Below are 19,191 nucleotides of genomic sequence, written 5' to 3' on the forward strand. Positions count from 1 at the left end.
TCAGGTATACATTTGGTTATATTTGGTAATTTATTTCAAAATAAATATGAACATTGTTGAACTTAAATGACAGTTTAGATAGAGAAATTATGATCAGTTATTCATTTGGTTGTATTTGATAATATATTTGGCGAACAAATTTCATGCCACAAAGTGGAAACTAAAATCTAAAGCGGTAGATGCCTCCAAAATCATAGCTGGGTGGTGAGTTTCCATATGGTCCGCCCAAATGCTGGCCATATCTTCCAGTCAAATCGATCTCGTGGCGTCCGTTGTCGCTGGTCCAGATATTCTGTTGACCTTTAACATTAAAGCCGAATCCGTCGCCTCTCTCGCCTCCTCCTCCGCCTTGCAGATTGAGAGGATACTGAGGTGGTGGAGTGGGCTTCATGGTCAGATCCTCGGGCATCGGATGGGCCAAAGCAGCGCCGATGGCGCAGCTCAGCAATGCGAAGATAATGGTGGACTGCATCTCGGCTGATCTCGTTGAGAGGACTTCAATCTGGTGACTGATAATTCTGGTGCAGTTTTAAAGCGCTTTTATAGGCCCATCACCAAATGAATCCCCGATGTAATCTTATTTACAAAGCCACCTGCATTCTCATAATTTTAACTTAAGACCGATTGCAGGTCAGCTAAAGGGATTCCCCAAGTTGCCTTTATAAGCAACAAAATTGATCTTAATTTAATATTCTTTGTATTAAATAAAGAAAAAGCCAAAAACTGAAAAATTTCTTATTCAAATCTTAAAGGAATGGGGGTTGTACTTCCTCAAACGGAAATATTGTAAATGAATTTCTTTTGGTCTTAGTATACAATTTAACAGTTAAAAAATCGATTTTATTTTAAAAGATAACTAAGGTTAATATAACTAGACAACCTATTTTAATTTAATTATATTTTTATATTTTATATTTCCTCCCTTTAAAAAAAATATAATTAAGAAAATCAGCGTTTACTACTTTATAGATCTCAAAAAGGAATAATAATAATAAGATACTCAACAGATTATTATTTCTTATAAACCCATCCCTATGTATTTATTCATATTTTAAAATGTTGAACTTTTAACACCGCTATGGATTAAGTGGAAATTGTAGCAGAAGCAACCGCGACAGATAAAGACCCATGTGTGTGAGCAAACAAAAATACAAACATCAATATTTAATACACATTAATTGATTTAAAGCAGAGGGCATACGTAAACACGAAAACAGTTTCCCAACAGAAGTCGACGAGGCAGCAAAGAGAAATGTTGATACAATCGATATTTATTAATATTTTGGCCATTCTTTTGGTCTGCTGGGTCAGTACAGAGTACTAAAAAATACAAATTTATAAAAAAATTCATATATTGTATTAAATTAACAGCTGGGACACGTCACTTGCCAATCATCAGCCGATGATCAAGAGCTTGAAATCGGAATAAAAGGAGAAGGACCTCCGGAAAAGCAAGAGTTTTCTTGGAATTATGATGAACAGCAAAACTGACAATTCGGCGATATGGAAGATAACTTTTAAGTTCAGTAATACTTTGTATTCCTAAATATTCCAATGCTTATATTATAAGCAATCACTTGCTGCTTATCAGTAATGGTATAACAGCATAAACTTTGCAATACTTTTGGGCTGATGGAAAACTGCAATTGAAGCAAATAAATCAACATGACATTTTATTTTTAATTAACAACTATATGATTACTGCTTTAATTTTATCTAGTTTAATTTACAAATGTACAGAGTTTTTTCATCAAATCGCAACCACAACAAATTATTAGTGCAATGACGCAAACACTTTTTGTAGCCTACTTTGAGGCTGACAACAATATCTGAAATATAAGTCCATCTTTAGTCGATAACTTCAATGCAAAAAATATATTAATAACATCGACTTCAATTATTCTTTAATAAATAAATAAAAAAGTTATTTCATCCGAAGTAGTAACTCAGGGCTATCAAAACAATCGAGACATGTGTGACTAGTAAAAATCAAAACTTAATGTCGGATGCATAACCAAAAGACAGTGGAAAAACTTACCAGCCAACGGCCAAACCGGAAGACAGGCACACGGAAAAGCCATGCTAATAAAAATTCCGTAAAAAAAACATTTCCTCTTGGCCTGAAACACAATTGGTAAAAATTGATAATATGATTATAAAAGAAGGTTCACCTCATTCAATGCCAAACACAGCAATATTGTGGATAATATCTGGCATAGCATTACCACAGTAATTCCGATAACAATATCTTGGTTAATGCTCCCGGAAAAGGTGTGATATTGGAACTGTCTTTTTTCGTGCTCGGGTGGATAATTTACTAAAGGAAACTATGAATATTATATAAGTATTTGGTAATACATGGCTTAACTAACAGTAACAGTCCATAATGTAGGCGTAAAACCCGAAACCGCCCAATAAGTTCCATGAGGCCAAAGTGGTGATGACAAACCAACGTTCATCCGGTCGACTTGGCATACTTTTTCTGAGTTTTCGGTTAAAAATAGTATATATTTGATATGTTAAATAAACTGAATCACTTTTGCCTGGCCTGCCCGAACGAAAATCAATTTAGCCAAAGGTTCAATGTACCTTTACGACAAGTGCGTGTCAGCTGGATGAAAAACTAATTGCGGCCATTAAGGCCACGCCCCTCTCGAGGGGGAGGTGGGTTGCTATGGGCAGCCGGTGTCCCAAACTTTGGCCGTAACTGGAGCACTCAATAAAATGGGAATTAGCCAGGCAGAGGCGGCATTAATGGGCTGCGATTGGGCTCCGGAATAGGGACTTCTCTATTGCCCCCGGAGGTGGCACCTTTGACACGCTTCCAAGTATCAATGCGATTTGTTTGCGGCACGCGAACAAACTTATTTTTTTCCAGCTGCAGTGCATCGGAAGTGAATTTGAGTCCTTTGACTGCGGCATGGTAATTGCGTTAATTTCACTCGAATTACATTTCCACATCATTGTTTTTGCCACGACGACCACGCCTCCTTTTTGGTGTCTTGCATGTTTGGCGGCACTTTTGTGGATTTTTCGAGTCCCTTGCCCCTTGAATCCTTCGAAAGTTGCATGTCGACAGCATTATTGTTTGCTTACAATTTACAGAAATTATCCCCGGACTTTGATTCACATAGAGAGAAAAACGTTTTCAAGTTTTTTGTTTGCATAAATAAAAATGACAAGTTCCGGAAAGTAATGTGCAATTAAAAAATTCTAACTGAATATTTTAGTAATTATGTAATAGAAATTAAATTTATTTCTTTTAAGTTTATTAAATTTATAATTTTAATAATTGAAATTTTAATTTACTCATATTTTCCATAAAAATTCATAACAAAATTTTGTCTGTGTTTGATAAAAAACATGCCCAGCTTAGTTCATTGACTCTGCTCTGCAATTACTTGGTCAACAATTAACAAATACATTTTAATGGATTGCGGCCACTAGAACGTCTATAATATCATCGTCCTCCAAGGCCAAAGAGTCGAAGGTGTCTTGATCCTGGATTTTTTCACCATCGAAGACCAGGATCAGGGAGCTAGGAGACACGTCGAATGCCTCGGCATATTTATTCTTGAGATGGTCAGCCAAAGGTTGATCGGTATTCACATGGCATTGCAGGTGATGTCCATCAATGGAGAGCAGCCAAAGGACTTTGCTCTGATGGGCCATTGTGTGGGCTATGAATTTAGTGATAGTATGCAGGAATCTGTTTATTAAGTGATAGTAGCCACGTGGCCTTCTGCTTGGCCGAATTCATTCATTTTTCGATTTTTGTTTGGAGCCACATCATCAGTGGCAGAAGGGCAGAGATTTACGATCAGTTTGCCGGTGAAGCGCTAACCAATAAATAAGACCAAAGAGACCCCCGATAAGATAATGGTTACTTTTAAGTAGCTGGGACTATTCCCAAGTCACCCTCACTCTTGTCTCATGTACTCATGTGTGGGTCAGCCTATCGCGCTCTAAAATCGATGGGCCATTCAAGGTGTAGACGTGGGTAAGTAACCCAGTACCCGGCAGAGTAGCCCCAAGCGCACCTTGGTCTTGAGTCATTATAAAAACCGATAAGGTATATAATAAGATAGTTAAAACCGTGATGTGATATGCCACGAAATATTTTACAAAATAATAAAGTCTTAGGCAATGTTAGTTTATAAAAACATATTAAAACCACGCATTATTAAAATCAGAAAACAATATTTAATATTGATTAGTTAAAAACAAGAAGTAAAACACAAAAATCAGGGGACATTTGTAACCATTTTTATCGGTTCCTGTTATTTATATTATTAATTTAAAAATGAAATGGCTGACCCAAAGCTGTGTAATTAAATCACTTAGCTTTGACTTAAACAAAACAAGTAGGCAGAGACTACTTAAACTTTGAACTAAAAGTACAATTAGTACAAAACATTATAGCCGCAAATGGGTTTAGTGAGCAAAGAGCATGGTGAAAGAGCATATTTTGAACCACTGTGCACGATAGCCAGCGCTATCTAAACGAATTTATAAATATAATATACGAACATATACTATAACGGCGACTGCGAATTTCGATAGAGCTTTGCGAGACAATTTGGGGAATGAGAAAACGCGACGGCAATCAGTTCTTCAGTGCCTTTGAGGGAGTACGGTCGTCTGTGCTTCGGATTTGGATTAGGATTCGGGATTATTATCTCTGGTGCGAGCTGCTAGGCTCATTTAAATTCAAAACGAACAGAAGCTAATTGCGGCGGCGGCCAGAATGAAGTGGCTGATAGTGTTTGGGCTGATTGTGGCCCTGTTCGGTGCTTTCGTGGGCTACGGCTACGTGGTGTTCACGGATCTAACCAAGCCCCTGCCCAAGCCGGAGTTCAAGGACAACACCTACTGGGGTCCTGGCGATGGCAAGGACTTCGTGCCCGACGAGAAGATCTACGAGTTCAAGCTGCAAGTGCCGCAGGCGGAGATCGATGATCTGCGCCAGCAACTCAACCGCACCCTGAAACTCACCGAACCGCTGGACGGGATTGCCTTTGAGTACGGATTCAACACCTATGCGCTGGAGCAGTTCGTGGACTACTGGCGGGACAAGTACCTGACCAAGTGGGATGAGCGCCAGGAGCTGTTCAATTCGTTCAAGCAGTACAAGACGGAAATTCAGGGGTGGGTAGACAAATGTATTCTCTTCGGATAGCATTTCAAAGTTGTATTTCCCCTGCAGTTTGAATATCCACTTCATTCACGAAAAGGCCTCTGAGGAAGCCAAGGCCAGGAAGCACGTGTATCCCCTGCTGCTGCTCCATGGCTGGCCAGGATCGGTCCGAGAGTTCTACGACTTTATTCCCATGCTCACCAAGGACCAAAACATCACGGACTACGCTTTCGAGGTGGTGGCACCTTCTCTGGTGGGCTACGGATGGTCTGATGTGAGTAACTGGTTTTGCCTTTTGGGGATTATGTTAGAGATATTCAAATTTCATATTTATAAGCTTTGGTCAATTGATAAATAGCATAATGGTTAACATCGAAAAGATAATCGAAAGAGCTATAAAAATGGGGGTATATATTTAAATATTATGTGATAACCCTTTTATCTTTCAGTAAAAGCAAATCCCATTAATAAATATTATTTTTCCCTAGGCTGCAACTCGTCCCGGATTCAATGCCGCCGAAATGGCCACCGTGATGAGGAACCTGATGCTCCGTCTGGGTCACAAGAAGTTCTTTGTCCAGGGTGGAGATTGGGGCAGCATCATTGGCAGCAACCTGGCTACTCTCTATCCGGAGAACGTGATCGGTTACCACTCGAACATGTGCGTCCTGCACTCCCCACTGGCCATTCTCAAGGGAATCTACGGCAGTTTCTACCCGGAGAAGTACCTGCCCTCCCGATTCTTTGTGGACCATCACTTCCCCGTGTGGGACAAATGGTTGGAGCTGCTGAAGGAGAGCGGCTACTTCCACATCCAGGCCACCAAGCCGGACACGATTGGAGCGGCTCTGACCTCCAGTCCCGTTGGTCTGGCCTCCTACATCCTGGAGAAGTTCCAGACCTGCACGAATCCCGGCCTGCAGCAGGACTTTGGCGCCATAGTCACGGTCTTTGGTCTGGAGGCAGTGCTGGATAACCTGATGGTCTACTACCTGACCAACTCGGCCACCACGGCGGCCCGTTTCTATCTGGAGAACGTGTCTAAGACGTACAGGGACCTGCAGCTGGACCGCGTCCAGTCTCCAGTTCCCATGGGCTGTGCCCGCTTCCGGTTCGACCTGCCCTCGGTGACCGACTGGCAGCTGAGGGACAAGTTCCCCAACCTGAAGCACTCGATGTACTTCCAGCAGGGCAGCCACTTCGCCGCCCTGGAGATGCCGGCCATGTTGTACAATGACTTCACCGCCTTTGCCGGAAAGATTGGTCTCCATGGTGAAACGAAGAAATAAATTGATTTTCTATTACTAGCAAACGATCTATTTACTTGAGCTCGGGCAAACTGACACAGCACTAAAATAATTAACCCGAGTGTAAGTCATAATATTTTTATGAGCTAAAAGCACACTTGTTTTTTAGTGCCTGTTCTAAATGTTTTTCAAGTATTCTATATAACTTTTAGGAGTGTTTTTCTTTTTTTTTCATAAATTGGTCCTGTGTGTATAATAATTTTTATTTCACACAGAAATATTGTGAAATATTAAAATCGTTTTTTAAATTTCTTTTAAAAGAAATATGCAATTTAAGCTCGATACTGTTAAGCAATAAAAACTAAATTGATATTTTATTTTTTATAAGAAAGAGCATTTCTAATGGTAGTCGTAAAATAAAACAAAATACTGATAATATTCCGGTTTTCTTGTTGAAATAAAGATTAACATAATCTGAGAAAAAGTAAACTTACAACATAAAATGTATAATATTTTAAATGTAGTACCAATAATTATTGATAAAAACAGTTTAGAAAATTGTATATAGTGTTAATCTGAGACAAGGTAACAGCAAAGAATGGTTTGCAGTTAAATTGGTTTTATTTTATCATTTTGAACTTTCGATCATTTTAAATGGATGTCTTAAAAAATGTAGAAAGGAATAGACATGAATAAATGGAAGAGTAAAACCCTTACCCAAGTTTTTGAAAAACAAGATAAGAATTTCAAGAATCTCATAAAAGATTACGATACGTTAACAAAAATGTTTGCAGCTTAGAACAATTTTTTTTTAATATATTCAAAAGTTTAGTATAAACTTGTTTTCGGAAATAAAATTTTAGATAATCGAAAAAAAAAAAGGCATAAACAACTGAATTCATAGATACCAATTGTTTGTAAAACAAGATAAGAATTTAAAAAAAAGATTACGATACGACATCCATAGTGTGTTAATAGTGCAAACAAACGCAAAGTGTTAACAATTATTTTGAAATGTAACCTATTTGTTGTCATTTAATAAATGCGATTGATTGTCTATAGTGATATATCAAAGCTTTCGCGTGCTGATAATTGAAATACATATTCATCATTATTTTATTTATTTGGTATTCAGTTTAATGCAATATAATTATTTACATTCTAAGCATGAATCGCTTCTGCTAAATTTAGTTTTACGCTTTTGAAACTTTGACTAGCCGATAAACGGAACTGCATGATCATCTTGAATAACTAATTTTAAATTCGTTCCATGACAAAAGCTCCTTTTAAATTTTTGTTTTTTCGCCTAATCATGCTCACATTGCAGTGCAGCTCATAATACGATCCACTTACGATCCACAAGCCGGCAGAAAGCTTTTGTTTGCCGGTTGTTTGGCCGTTTAAAATCATTTGTGCTTGGTGATCGCATACGAGCAGCTGTGCAGTTTGCTGAGGAGTCTCCAAATATATACATATATAAATATATATATACATATAATATAGTAGATCCACCATGGCGAATGTCTGGGTGAGGATCCTCATCGGAGGACTGACTATGCTTGTGGCCATCGGCTATAAAAACTATCGCGACCTTAAGGCTCCTGGAAAGAGGCCCGATCTGGACAACAATGCCTACTGGGGTCCAGCGTTAAAGGAACCTTATCGGGAAAATAAGGCCATCCTGCCCTACGACATCAGCGTGAAGCCAGAGGTAAGACTTATACATAGAAAAAAATAATAAATAAATATTAAAGACTAACTACATTAGACATTAAATTAGTTTTGTATGTTTAGTAAATCTCTATTTTATTGAGGGTCTTCACATTTTACACTTTTTTCTAATAATCTTAATCCATACCTCCAGGTAATTGAGGATCTGAAGAGCCAGCTGAGTCGTCCTTCGAAGGCTCAAGCGCCGCTGGAGGGTGTGGGATTCGAGTATGGTTTCAATGCCAATGAATTGGCCAAGGTGGTGAAATACTGGCGTGACACTTACTTGGCCAAGTGGACCGAACGCGAACAATACCTCAAGAAACTGGATCACTACCAGACGGAGATTCAGGGGTGAGTAGGGCAACACTAATGTCAATTCGTTGGTTCAATGCATAATAAGCTGCCGGCAAGTGGATCTGCATTTGCACATTAACCCCGAAAATTAACCCCAAATGCTTTACTCTTCTTTACGCAGCTTGAAAATTCACTTTATTCATGCCAAACCCACCCAGGTGAAGGGCCAGAAGCCCAAGAAGGTGCTGCCCCTGCTCCTGATGCACGGCTGGCCGGGAACCGTTCGCGAATTCTACGACTTCATTCCCCTGCTGACCACGCCGAGTGATAAGAGCGACTACGTCTTCGAGGTGATTGCACCCAGTCTGCCGGGCTATGGATGGTCTCAGGTTAGTATATCCCATCAACAGATTGAAATTTCTATTAAAATCTTACGAATTTGTTGTGCAATGGAAACAAATATATGTCATAAATATATTTTTCGCTTTGGAAGTGCATAACACATATAATTTATTCTGAAAATAAATTTCATATTCTAGCTTATAAATTGTAAGATTTGTTGTAAACAGCCTGGCAGTTTCTACTTAACTTAACACGTTATTAAATTTGATGTAATTGATTACACCCGATTAGGGTAGAAAATATTTAAACTTTCAAAATTAATGATCATTTTTTTAATACTTACTTACTACTTACCATTTCCAGGGCTCTTCAAAAACTGGATTCGGCGTGGCCCAAGTGGCCGTGGTAATGCGCAACCTGATGCTCCGAGTGGGATTCAATAAGTTCCTGGTGCAGGGTGGCGACTGGGGTTCGATAATTGGATCCAATGTAGCCTCCCTTTTCCCGGAGAACGTATTGGGTTACCATTCGAACATGTGCGGAAACAACAGCCCCTTGGGACAGATCAAGTTGGTGCTGGCGTCGTTCTTCCCCAGCTGGTTTGTGGACAGTCAGCACGCCAGTTTCTACAAGGGATTGGGACACATGTTCAGCACCATTTTGGAGGAAATGGGATATGCCCATATTCAGGCCTCCAAGCCGGACACCATCGGCAATGCCCTGATCGACAATCCAGCTGGACTGGCTGCCTATATTCTGGAGAAGTTCTCCACGTGGACGAATCCCTCATTCAGATCGCTTCCCGATGGCGGACTAACCAAGAGGTTCACATACGATCAGCTTTTGGACAATGTGATGATCTATTACGTGACCAATTCCATTACCACCTCCGTGCGTCTGTACTCGGAATCCATGGTTGCGTCGCAGTTCGCCTTGGCCGTAGATAGCTTGCCCATCAAGGCCAAGTCTGGATGCACTCGTTTTGCCCATGAGATCGTCCACACTTCCGACTCGGTTTTGGCCAACAAGTTCCCGAACCTGGTGCACAGTACCCACCACTCGGATGGCGGTCACTTCCCGGCATTTGAGCTGCCCCAGCAGCTGTACGATGACTTCGTTAGTTTTGTCCAGAAAGCTGATTTGTCCTGAAAGACTTTATTTGTAATTAGTTATACGAGTGCATTGTAAATTTCTATTCTGAAGCGACAGTGTCTGTTGCGAAAATTAAAAGAAATCGGGTTGGTGATTGAAGTTGCCTTATCTGCTTTTAAAACCGAAAGTTGAAGAGTTTTTGTTTGGAAACTTTGATAAGTGATATTGGTGAGAACGAGGGGGCAGTTTGTTTTTGGTATATAGGTATACATACAAAGATAAATCTAAGCTCGAAACATTCTTACGTAACTTTCACTGATTGTCTGTAGTCGACTTGGATGTACCCTTTCTAAAATCATTTTTAAATCCATTAGTTTTTGATAGAAGTTAGGAAGCTTCAATGATTAATGTTGGACTATACAATCTATACAATTCAAAGACATGAAAGCTTTCACTTTATGACAAAGCGAGGGTACCTTAAACCAGATTAAAAATAGAGGGTATATCTACCTAACCTGGAACCCCAGCTGCGTCGCAAATTTCAATATGTATATGTACATATGAATACAACCCAGACAACCCTCCGATCGTTCCCCCAAAAAGCTTCAAACATAAACACGGCACAAAAGCTTTGCTGACTGAATAAACAAACAAGCTGCTCCAGCCCAGTCATCCTCGATTTAAGAAGCCGCTACGGCGTCTCAGTAGAGTCCAAAGTGAGCCCGCCGATAAGCCTTAACTGATCGGCAGTAGGGCGGTCAACCAAAGTCGCTTATCATCGTGAGCGACGAAAACGAGAGCTGTGGCCGCGATGATATGTTAGAATAGTCGGAATTGGAGCTGCAATCCCAGTCAGTGTGAGTGGATCCGCCGATAGCAAAGGATGGGTGTCACGGTTAAAATTCTGGTCTTGCTATTGGCCATCGGAGGCGGATTGGTCTACAAGAATGTGAGCCAACTATGGGCGGACTTGCCCGTTCCCCAGCTGGATCCTCAGCAGTGGTGGGGCGATGAGGCGGAGCCGAAGGACTATGCCGCCTACTTGGCCAACAGCTCGGAGGTGATAGGCAACAGGCTTAGTTACCCGGAGAAGGTGAGTGGGGCTATCTGTTATTGAGTTTCTTAACTATATACATATTTTACACATACCATCTCCAGACCATTGCTGATTTGAAGAGCCGCCTCAACCGCACCCTGCGCCTTACGCCTCCCCTCGAAGGCGTGGCTTTTGAATACGGATTTAATACGGATTACCTAAAGGAGGTCGTGGAATACTGGCGTGATGACTACCTGCCTCGTTGGCGCGAACGCGAGGTGTTCCTGTGGCAGTTCAACCACTTCACCACCGACATTCAGGGGTGAGATAAGAGCGGCACTTATCATATCCACAGATAGTACGATGGGTTTTGGTTACGGATTTTTAGGCTACGCATGCACTTCCTCCACCTGATGGTTTACGATGACAACAAAGTGGGCAAGAAGCACTATCCGGTGTTGTTGCTGCACGGCTGGCCGGGATCGGTGCGGGAGTTCTACGACCTCATCCATTTGCTGCACCAGAGTAACCTGGACGAGAACAACAAGTACATCTTCAACGTGGTGGTGCCCAGTTTGCCGGGCTATGGTTGGTCACAGGTGGGTTTTATGCTTGATTGTGGGACTCTTCATATAGTAATACTCTCTAATCCTGCAGGGAACCTCGAGAAAGGGTCTGGGTCCAGCTCAAGTGGCCGTGATAATGAGGAATCTTATGCTGCGCTTGGGGTACAACAAGTTCTTTATTCAGGGTGGAGATTGGGGCAGCATCATTGGCAGCAACATGGCCACCCTATATCCGGATAATGTGCTGGGTTACCACTCGAATTTGTGCAACAATCTGAGTCCCAAAGCCATGCTTAAAGGTTTTGCGGCTGGTTTTTGGCCCAGTTTGTTTGTGCCCTCCGGTTTTGAGGACTTTTTCTTCCCGAAGTCAAACGAGCTGAAGTACCTAATGGAGGAGAGTGGCTACTTCCACATCCAGGCCACCAAGCCGGACACCATTGGAGCCGCACTCACCGATAATCCAGTGGGACTGGCCGCCTACATTCTCGAAAAGTTCTCCACGTGGACAAATCCCAGCTATCGATCGCTCCCCGATGGAGGACTCACAAAGCGCTATAAAATGGACGCCCTCCTGGACAACCTGATGATCTACTACCTGACCAACTCGATCACCACCTCGCAGCGTCTGTACGCGGAGCAGTACGCCCAGGAGCAGCGGGACTTGCACCTGGAGAGGGTTCCCACTCCAGTGCCCACGGGATGTGCGCGGTTCAAGAGCGACATTATGCAGTTCCTGGACATCCAGTTGCAGGACAAGTTCACCAACCTGGTGCACAGCACATACCACAAACAGGGGGGACACTTTGCCGCTCTAGAGGTTCCAAAGGTGCTCTACCAAGACTTTATTGAGTTTGTAAAAAAGGTGGAACGCAAATTTAGAATTAAGTCACTGTAAGTGTTGTTTCCAATAAAGGCAAATGTTTTCTTTAAAAAAGGCGGTTTTCAGCTGATATCGATAACATAACTGGTTTTGATCCTGGACGGATTTCGGAAGGGTACCATTTATTGTACCTAATAGGGTCTTAAAATAAAGGCATTACACATTATTTTAAAATGTGTATACGTATATTTTTCCTATGCCCAATTAACTTTTAAATTTAAAAAAAATTAATGGTGATCAGAAATATATTATTCAATTTAATATTCAAGATATTATTATATTATTAATTACTAATATTATTATTCATTAACTTTTTTAATCAAATCGAATTAAAATTTTCTTATATATCAAGACTATCAGTTAAGAAAAATAAATTTTTAGGCATATAGTTATTTGGTTTTAAAACATTTTTCACATTTAAAAAATGATATATGAAAAAATACTGAAAAGGGTACCTGGTTATGTACCTAGGGACTCGCGTTTAGTAACCTCCCATCACTGATCCTGGAAACATTACAATCGGGAATCGGAGTTAAAGAAATTGCAAAACCTTTCGATTAGGACTAATTAGTTCAGTAAAACAAGCATATATTATTAATTCATTATTTTGTGTGAGAAGCAGAGCAGGCTGGTCCATAAGCTCACTGAATAGTCTAATACATTACGACCCATAAAATATCAAAGAGTGAGCACTAACGATCGGAGACAAAGAACCTATTAAAGGAAAAAGGAGTAACAGTAAAAGGGTGACATTTTCTACGATCCAAGAAGAACAATGACTGACCTAAAGATGACCGTGGCCTTAACAAGCGTCAATGGAGAAAATATGTCCCGGCACGATATGCTCCAGTGGGTTAACAACATGGTTCAGGGCCACTTTAAAAAAATTGAGGAGCTCTGTTCTGGTAAATAAAAAAGACAAAATATGTACTTTTCCTAAGCTAACAGCAATGATTTCCCCAAGGTGCCGCCTATTGCCAGATGATGGAGATGATCTTTCCCAATTGTATTAACCTGAAGCGCGTTAAGATGACCGCCAAACTGGAGCACGAGTATCTCCACAATCTTAGACTCTTTCAGGAAGCTTTCAATCGCCTAAAACTGGACAAAACTGTACCCATCGATCGCCTGATCAAAGGACGGTTCCAGGACAACTTCGAGTTCTTGCAGTGGTTCAAGAAGTTCTTCGATTCGCAGGCACCGGGTCTGGAGAACATCAAGTCCTTGGCCAATGCACCGGTGATCAAGCCCATCAAGCCGCGTGTTTTCGCCAAGGATCAATCTCCAGTCAACGCCAGTGAGGATGCCCTCAAGGAACTGATTGGTGACATGCAGACCCTAAGCCTAAGGAGAGACGACATTATGGAGGAAACTAATCAGTGCTTCAACAAGTTGCGCTTGGTCGAGGATCTGGTGAACGACATGTTCAACGACAACAAGCATGTGGAGTTGTGTAAACGTATTCAGGCGGTGCTCTATAAAACGATAGATGGTGCTATAAACGAGGAACCCATCGAATCAAATCCGGATAATGGAGACGTTAAAGCCGCGGATGAAAATGAAGGATTGTATTAGGATTTTTTTGGTACTGCGTTCTGTTTTTATCATTATTGTATTATGTATAAACAAATCACTTGTGAATTCAGCCGTTTGAGTCATTGTCTGAGGAGGAATAGTCCCCAACCAAGCTCTGGGATTTTCCATTCGAGGTAGAGGCTTTAGCTTCGTCTAACTTTCTGCGCCTTATGCCCAGATCCTGTAGTTGAAGCTGGTTGCTTAGCGCCTTTTGTCGCTTGAGGCCGCCAAAAGTGGTGACTGTTGCTCCAGGCAGCGCTGGACGCATGAGGAGCTCCAGCCGCTGCTCAGATTCCCTTTCCAGAGCCGACTTGGTCTGCAACTTCATCAGGGCGGCCATTTCCCGGTCCTGACTAGTTTCCGGCAGAAGGGCAATATCCAAACTGCTCTTGGCCAGCAGCTGACGGTCCTGTTCCTGCTGACCCTTGATCTCCTGCTTTTGATGGCGGAACTCGGCGCGCAGGCGACAATTGGCCATGTAGCTGTCATCCCAAACACTCATATTGCGCTCCACCAGCTTCTGGAGCACCGGTTTGGCGTCCGCCGCTGCCTTAGCGTCCTTGGCTTGATGTTCCAGCTTGTACATGGCATCGTCGAAGAGGCGCTTCTGCACCTCTTTGGTTTCTGGCACCACCTGCTCGTTCTGCAAGGGATCCCAGCGGTTCTCCTGCCGTCGTGCCCCTGAGAGTATAACATAGTCCAGATTGCCGGGATCCGTCTGAATCTCGAAGTGATTGTCACACAAATGGCATTTCATCCGGAATTTAAAGATGGGCGTAGTGTAGTACATTCCCACCTTGGTCTTTTCCGCGTTGTAGCGTACGCCCATGCCGATGTGGTTCTTGCATCCGTCGCACCAGATATTGTAGGGCATCTCGAAGCGGATAATGATGATCCCCAGGTGGATCTTGCGGGCACGTTCCCGCAGGGCATGGGTGCCCTGGAACTTGTTGAGGCCGCCCTTTTTCGGGTCATAGTCAGGCGGGTAGTATTTGTTCTGACCCTTGCGTTCACCCATTTTGCAAGTGCTTAGAGTTGATTTTCCTTAAGTTAATTAAAAGATTGGTTCTCCGGTACAAAATGTAAATATAAACGTTTGTGTTTATCTGGCAAAAGCTGAATGCTATACAACTGAGAAAAAGACAGCTGTTTCGAAGCCGCTAGTGGTGGCCCTAGCAGGTAATCGAAGAGAAACCTTGCAATGGAAATATGCTCTTATCGTCGGCGCTTTTAGGACTTATAATTGTGGGGCATTTTAATGTATACACTTCGTTTACCTCACAACATATACAAAAGAAACATTTTCAAGTTGGTAGCTATCGCGAGATTTGCAAAAAGGCAAAAGAAGCTAGAACAAAAATCGATAACAACACCGACGGCGTGACAGCTCGTCCCATCTCTAAAAAAATAGTTTCTCGTGGGCATCCGTAATTTGGTTGGATTATTAACTCTTTTTGCCACGTAAATTGAATTAAAAGTAGCACACGATCCCGGCAAGATGATAATCTACACGAACGAAGGCAATCCGCTGGGACTGCAGCTGCTGATGCTGGCCAAATTCGCCAAGCGGCCGGTGCAGGTGCAGTTGGTTAACCTAAATGGTGAGTTCCTCCTTGGGTTCTTAACGAATTCTGGGGAAACGCACTCAAGTGACTCATTTCTGATGCAATAACTGTTGGCCATTGCAGATGTCAAATACAAGGATTTGCTGGCACTGCCCACTTTGGAACTGGACAGTGGATTGCGCCTGTTCTCGCCAGCCGCCATTGCCAAGTATCTTCTGGTGGATGAGGGGCAGTTGAGGGACGAGGTAGGGCTCCCAAAAATTACTTATTGGGCCGCGACCCCTGAAGGTTAAACTAATTTGTGTTTGCTTCCCCGCAGTGGCTGGAGTGGTCTGCCACGTTGCTGGCTCCTGCTTTGGCCCACCACATGGCCGTGGGCCACAAGGCGGATGCCAACGCGTTGCCCGTGCTGAATGCTCTGGTCAAGAAACTGGATGACAGCCTGAAATCCTCGCCCTTCCTGGCAGGCGACAAACTCAGTGCCGCCGATATCGCCGTGTGGTCGCTTCTGGCTCCAGATGGCACCCTCAAGGGAGCCCAGAACGTGGACAGCTTGAGGGATTGGTATGGTAGGATCAAAGCCCTGCCCGAGGTGCAGCAAGTCCTTGCCGAACAGCCGCTGAAGGATCTTACCTTTAATGCTCTTCAGCAGTCCAACCGATACGGCGGACTGCATCATGTCCCACTGAAACGTCTGAGCCTGGCGGATGCGGGCAAACTGCTGGTGGATACCACGCCCACGGTGGCGGATACTGTTACGGATGAGGAGATCTCCGCGGCAAAAGCTGCCTTCACATACACAGCTCCCAAGGAAATTAAGGAGCAGAAAACTGTGCTTCCCAAAGCTGGTGAACGCAACGTCCTCATCACCTCGGCTCTTCCGTACGTCAACAATGTGCCACATTTGGGCAACATCATTGGTTGTGTGCTGTCTGCGGATATCTATGCCCGTTACTCGCGTTCCGCTGGGTACAACACACTGCTGATTTGCGGCACAGATGAGTACGGCACAGCGACGGAGAATAAGGCATTGGCCGAGAACCTGACTCCTCGAGAGATCTGCGACAAGTACTTTGAGCTGCACAACGCCATTTACCGCTGGTTCGGCATTGGTTTTGATTATTTTGGACGCACCACAACCCAGGAGCAAACAGAGTGAGTCTCAGCTTCCTAAACTAAAGATTCCCAACTAAATGTATTTCGTTTTACCTAGCATTGTGCAAGAGGCATTCAAGGATGTTCTTAAATCTGGCTACATCATCACAGAAAGCGTAGAGCAGCTGCTCTGCCAGAAGTGCGATCGTTTCTTGGCTGATCGGTGAGTTTAACCTCTTTTCTATTCGCAACTCTTAACTGAGTTTGAAAATTCTTGCAGATTTGTAGAGGGTACTTGCCCGCATCTTGGTTGTGGCTACGAGGATGCCCGTGGCGATCAGTGCGACAAGTGCGGCAAGCTGGTGAATGCCACTGAACTGATCCGTCCCCGGTGTAAGGTGTGCAACAGCGCCCCTGTGCTGCGTTCCTCCGATCAGTTGTTCATCGATCTGCCGAAGGCGGAACCACAGCTCAAGGAATGGGTGGACAAGTCTGAAGGAGGATGGACCCACAACGCCAAGGTCATTACAAGAGCGTGGCTGAAGGAAGGTCTCAAGCCGCGCTGCATCACCCGCGACCTGAAGTGGGGAATCCCCGTGCCGCATGAGGGTTTCGAAAAGAAGGTCTTCTACGTGTGGTTCGATGCTCCATTCGGCTATGTGTCCATGACCAAGCGGTATACCAAGGAGTACCAACAGTGGTGGCAGCCAGCTAAGGGCACGGACGTGGAGCTCTTCCAATTCATGGCCAAGGACAACGTGCCATTCCACTCTGTGGTGTGGCCCAGTGTCCTGCTCGCTATTAACAAGGGCCACACGCTGGTCTCTCACATCATGGCCACCGAATATCTTAACTACGAGGACGGCAAGTTCAGCAAGAGCCGTGGTATTGGTGTCTTTGGCAACGATGCTCAGGAGACGGGCATTCCAGCTGATGTCTGGCGTTTCTATTTGGCCTCCGCCCGGCCCGAAGGTCAGGATTCCAGCTTCAGTTGGAATGATCTCGCTGCCCGCAACAACTCAGAGCTGCTGAATAACTTGGGAAACTTTGTGAACCGCGCTTTAGTATTCTGCGAAAAGAACTTCAACAGCACTGTTCCAGAAGTGGCTACCACTCAAGATGAACTCGTGCTGCTGGCTTTAATCAACCGCGAGCTAAAGGGCTATATCAACTCCCTGGAGAAGGCAAAGCTGCGAGACGGCATCCGTCATTTGTTGGCTATTTCCCGACATGGCAATGGCTACATGCAGACCCAGCAACCGTGGGTCCTGCTGAAGGGCAGCGATGATCAAAAGAAGCGAGCATCTACCATAATTGCTCTGTGTGTCAACATTGCATGCCTTTTGGCGAATCTCCTCTTCCCTTACATGCCAACAACGGCCAGGACACTTTTCGGTCAACTCAATGCCAAACAGACGCCGCTCAATGCAGAGTAAGTGGTTATTTAGTTGACAAATGAGTTTGTTCTAATCTTGTGTTTTACCCCAGGAAACCCCTTGCCACTTTGCTACTTCCCGCTGGTCACAAAATCGGCAAACCTGCTCCACTCTTCGCCAAGCTCGAGCAGTCGTTCATTGATGAGCTTAAGGGCAAGTATGGCGGAGCCCAAGAAACAAAGGCTGCTGCCCAAAGTCAACCCAGTGCAGCTGATTTGGAGCAAGCTGTGCAGGCTCAAGCAGATAAAGTGCGTCAGCTTAAGGCGAGCACAAAGGACAAGGCTGTGTGGCAACCGGAGGTGACCAAACTGCTGGAACTCAAGAAACAGTTGGAGGGGGCTAAGAAGACCGCTCCTAACCCCGCTCCGGCTCCCGCTCCTACTTCTTCGAATGGCGTACAATCAGTGCAAGATCTGGAGAAGGCTATCCAGGAGCAGGGTGACAAAGTGCGCAGGCTGAAGGGCAGCACAAAAGACAAAGCCGTTTGGCAGCCAGAGGTAAACATCCTGCTGGACCTCAAGAAGAAACTGGAAGCGGCTCAAAAGGCAGCCAAGGCGGGTCCTGCCGCTGCAGTTCCTGCTCCATCCGCCGCGCCCTCTGCAGACGCTGGCCAAGTAAAAGCGTTGGAAGACAAAATTGCTCAGCAGGCCGAGAAGGTCAGGACCCTGAAGGCCTCAGGTGATGCCTCCGTGTGGAAGCCCGAAGTTGATGCTCTCTTGGCCCTGAAAAACCAACTGACGGCACTGACTGGAATACCAGCCGCCGGTAGTCAGGGCAAGAGCAAGAAGAAGAAGTAGGGCTTGTGCCCCATAGCACTTTATAACTTATAACCACGCTGGACTTTTTACCTCAACTCTTCTAATCACTCATTCGATGGCAAAACTTAGTCACGAACTGGCACAGTTCTATTCATCTCTTTTAAGTTATGCGTCTTGCATTTAAAAAACTTTTGTATTTATTTGAAGTATGGCTAAATATTCAGTTAGTAATTTATTGAGTTTGTGAAGAAAACATTAAATCCATTGACTTTCAAAGGAGTTGAATTTTGAATTTCGATTAAGCATTACAGGACTGGTTATCGATAACATGTCTCAGTGTTCTATCGAAAATGTTATTTATTATAATCATGGTAAGTGCTGGTATATTGGATTTATTTTGTAATAATTGTAGTTTAGAGTTGGTTAATTTATTTAATAAATTAAGTTTTTGAAAC

The 19,191-nt window shown here is 43.5% G+C and overlaps 10 protein-coding genes across 10 annotated transcripts; 6 read left to right on the forward strand and 4 right to left on the reverse strand.

The window, feature by feature from the left end:
- Positions 1-11: 11 nt before the first annotated feature.
- Positions 12-496, reverse strand: LOC108041158 (diptericin A). The gene has a single exon (XM_017118976.2). The coding sequence runs from the start codon at positions 470-472 to the stop codon at positions 161-163; it is 312 nt and encodes a 103-aa protein (XP_016974465.1). The 5' UTR covers positions 473-496; the 3' UTR covers positions 12-160.
- Positions 497-1,231: 735 nt separating this feature from the next.
- Positions 1,232-1,683, forward strand: LOC108041160. Its single transcript, XM_017118977.1, has 2 exons — positions 1,232-1,306; positions 1,372-1,683. Exons 1-2 carry the CDS (start codon positions 1,253-1,255, stop codon positions 1,489-1,491), a joined length of 174 nt encoding a protein of 57 aa, XP_016974466.1. The 5' UTR covers positions 1,232-1,252; the 3' UTR covers positions 1,492-1,683.
- A 271-nt stretch (positions 1,684-1,954) lies between these two features.
- Positions 1,955-2,608, reverse strand: LOC108041155. The gene is made up of 3 exons (XM_044461830.1): positions 2,373-2,608; positions 2,172-2,317; positions 1,955-2,120 (listed from the first exon to the last, which is right to left on the reverse strand). Exons 1-3 carry the CDS (start codon positions 2,473-2,475, stop codon positions 1,980-1,982), a joined length of 390 nt encoding a protein of 129 aa, XP_044317765.1. The 5' UTR covers positions 2,476-2,608; the 3' UTR covers positions 1,955-1,979.
- A 746-nt stretch (positions 2,609-3,354) lies between these two features.
- LOC123038152 (small ubiquitin-related modifier) lies at positions 3,355-3,686 on the reverse strand. The gene has a single exon (XM_044462035.1). The coding sequence runs from the start codon at positions 3,670-3,672 to the stop codon at positions 3,427-3,429; it is 246 nt and encodes an 81-aa protein (XP_044317970.1). The 5' UTR covers positions 3,673-3,686; the 3' UTR covers positions 3,355-3,426.
- A 911-nt stretch (positions 3,687-4,597) lies between these two features.
- Positions 4,598-6,444, forward strand: LOC108053857 (juvenile hormone epoxide hydrolase 1). Its single transcript, XM_017136575.2, has 3 exons — positions 4,598-5,148; positions 5,207-5,411; positions 5,626-6,444. The coding sequence occupies exons 1-3, from the start codon at positions 4,748-4,750 to the stop codon at positions 6,424-6,426; spliced, it is 1,407 nt and encodes a 468-aa protein (XP_016992064.2). The 5' UTR covers positions 4,598-4,747; the 3' UTR covers positions 6,427-6,444.
- Positions 6,445-7,808: 1,364 nt separating this feature from the next.
- Positions 7,809-10,012, forward strand: LOC108053326 (juvenile hormone epoxide hydrolase 1). Its single transcript, XM_044458052.1, has 4 exons — positions 7,809-8,095; positions 8,249-8,448; positions 8,573-8,780; positions 9,097-10,012. The coding sequence occupies exons 1-4, from the start codon at positions 7,898-7,900 to the stop codon at positions 9,880-9,882; spliced, it is 1,392 nt and encodes a 463-aa protein (XP_044313987.1). The 5' UTR covers positions 7,809-7,897; the 3' UTR covers positions 9,883-10,012.
- A 517-nt stretch (positions 10,013-10,529) lies between these two features.
- Positions 10,530-12,361, forward strand: LOC123037520 (juvenile hormone epoxide hydrolase 1). Its single transcript, XM_044458595.1, has 4 exons — positions 10,530-10,918; positions 10,984-11,183; positions 11,250-11,460; positions 11,519-12,361. Exons 1-4 carry the CDS (start codon positions 10,709-10,711, stop codon positions 12,320-12,322), a joined length of 1,425 nt encoding a protein of 474 aa, XP_044314530.1. The 5' UTR covers positions 10,530-10,708; the 3' UTR covers positions 12,323-12,361.
- A 448-nt stretch (positions 12,362-12,809) lies between these two features.
- LOC108053385 (microtubule-associated protein RP/EB family member 1) lies at positions 12,810-13,956 on the forward strand. The gene is made up of 2 exons (XM_017136014.2): positions 12,810-13,212; positions 13,272-13,956. Exons 1-2 carry the CDS (start codon positions 13,083-13,085, stop codon positions 13,880-13,882), a joined length of 741 nt encoding a protein of 246 aa, XP_016991503.1. The 5' UTR covers positions 12,810-13,082; the 3' UTR covers positions 13,883-13,956.
- LOC108053384 (coiled-coil domain-containing protein 130 homolog) lies at positions 13,873-15,007 on the reverse strand. Its single transcript, XM_017136013.2, has one exon. The coding sequence runs from the start codon at positions 14,898-14,900 to the stop codon at positions 13,950-13,952; it is 951 nt and encodes a 316-aa protein (XP_016991502.1). The 5' UTR covers positions 14,901-15,007; the 3' UTR covers positions 13,873-13,949.
- Positions 15,008-15,241: 234 nt separating this feature from the next.
- Positions 15,242-19,012, forward strand: LOC108053383 (methionine--tRNA ligase, cytoplasmic). Its single transcript, XM_017136012.2, has 6 exons — positions 15,242-15,483; positions 15,571-15,692; positions 15,767-16,602; positions 16,661-16,765; positions 16,823-17,974; positions 18,031-19,012. Exons 1-6 carry the CDS (start codon positions 15,381-15,383, stop codon positions 18,773-18,775), a joined length of 3,063 nt encoding a protein of 1,020 aa, XP_016991501.1. The 5' UTR covers positions 15,242-15,380; the 3' UTR covers positions 18,776-19,012.
- The last annotated feature ends 179 nt before the right edge of the window (positions 19,013-19,191 follow it).

This window comes from Drosophila rhopaloa, unplaced genomic scaffold, assembly GCF_018152115.1.
Source record: "Drosophila rhopaloa isolate 14029-0021.01 unplaced genomic scaffold, ASM1815211v1 contig_115, whole genome shotgun sequence".
Classification (NCBI taxonomy): Eukaryota; Metazoa; Arthropoda; class Insecta; order Diptera; family Drosophilidae; genus Drosophila; species Drosophila rhopaloa.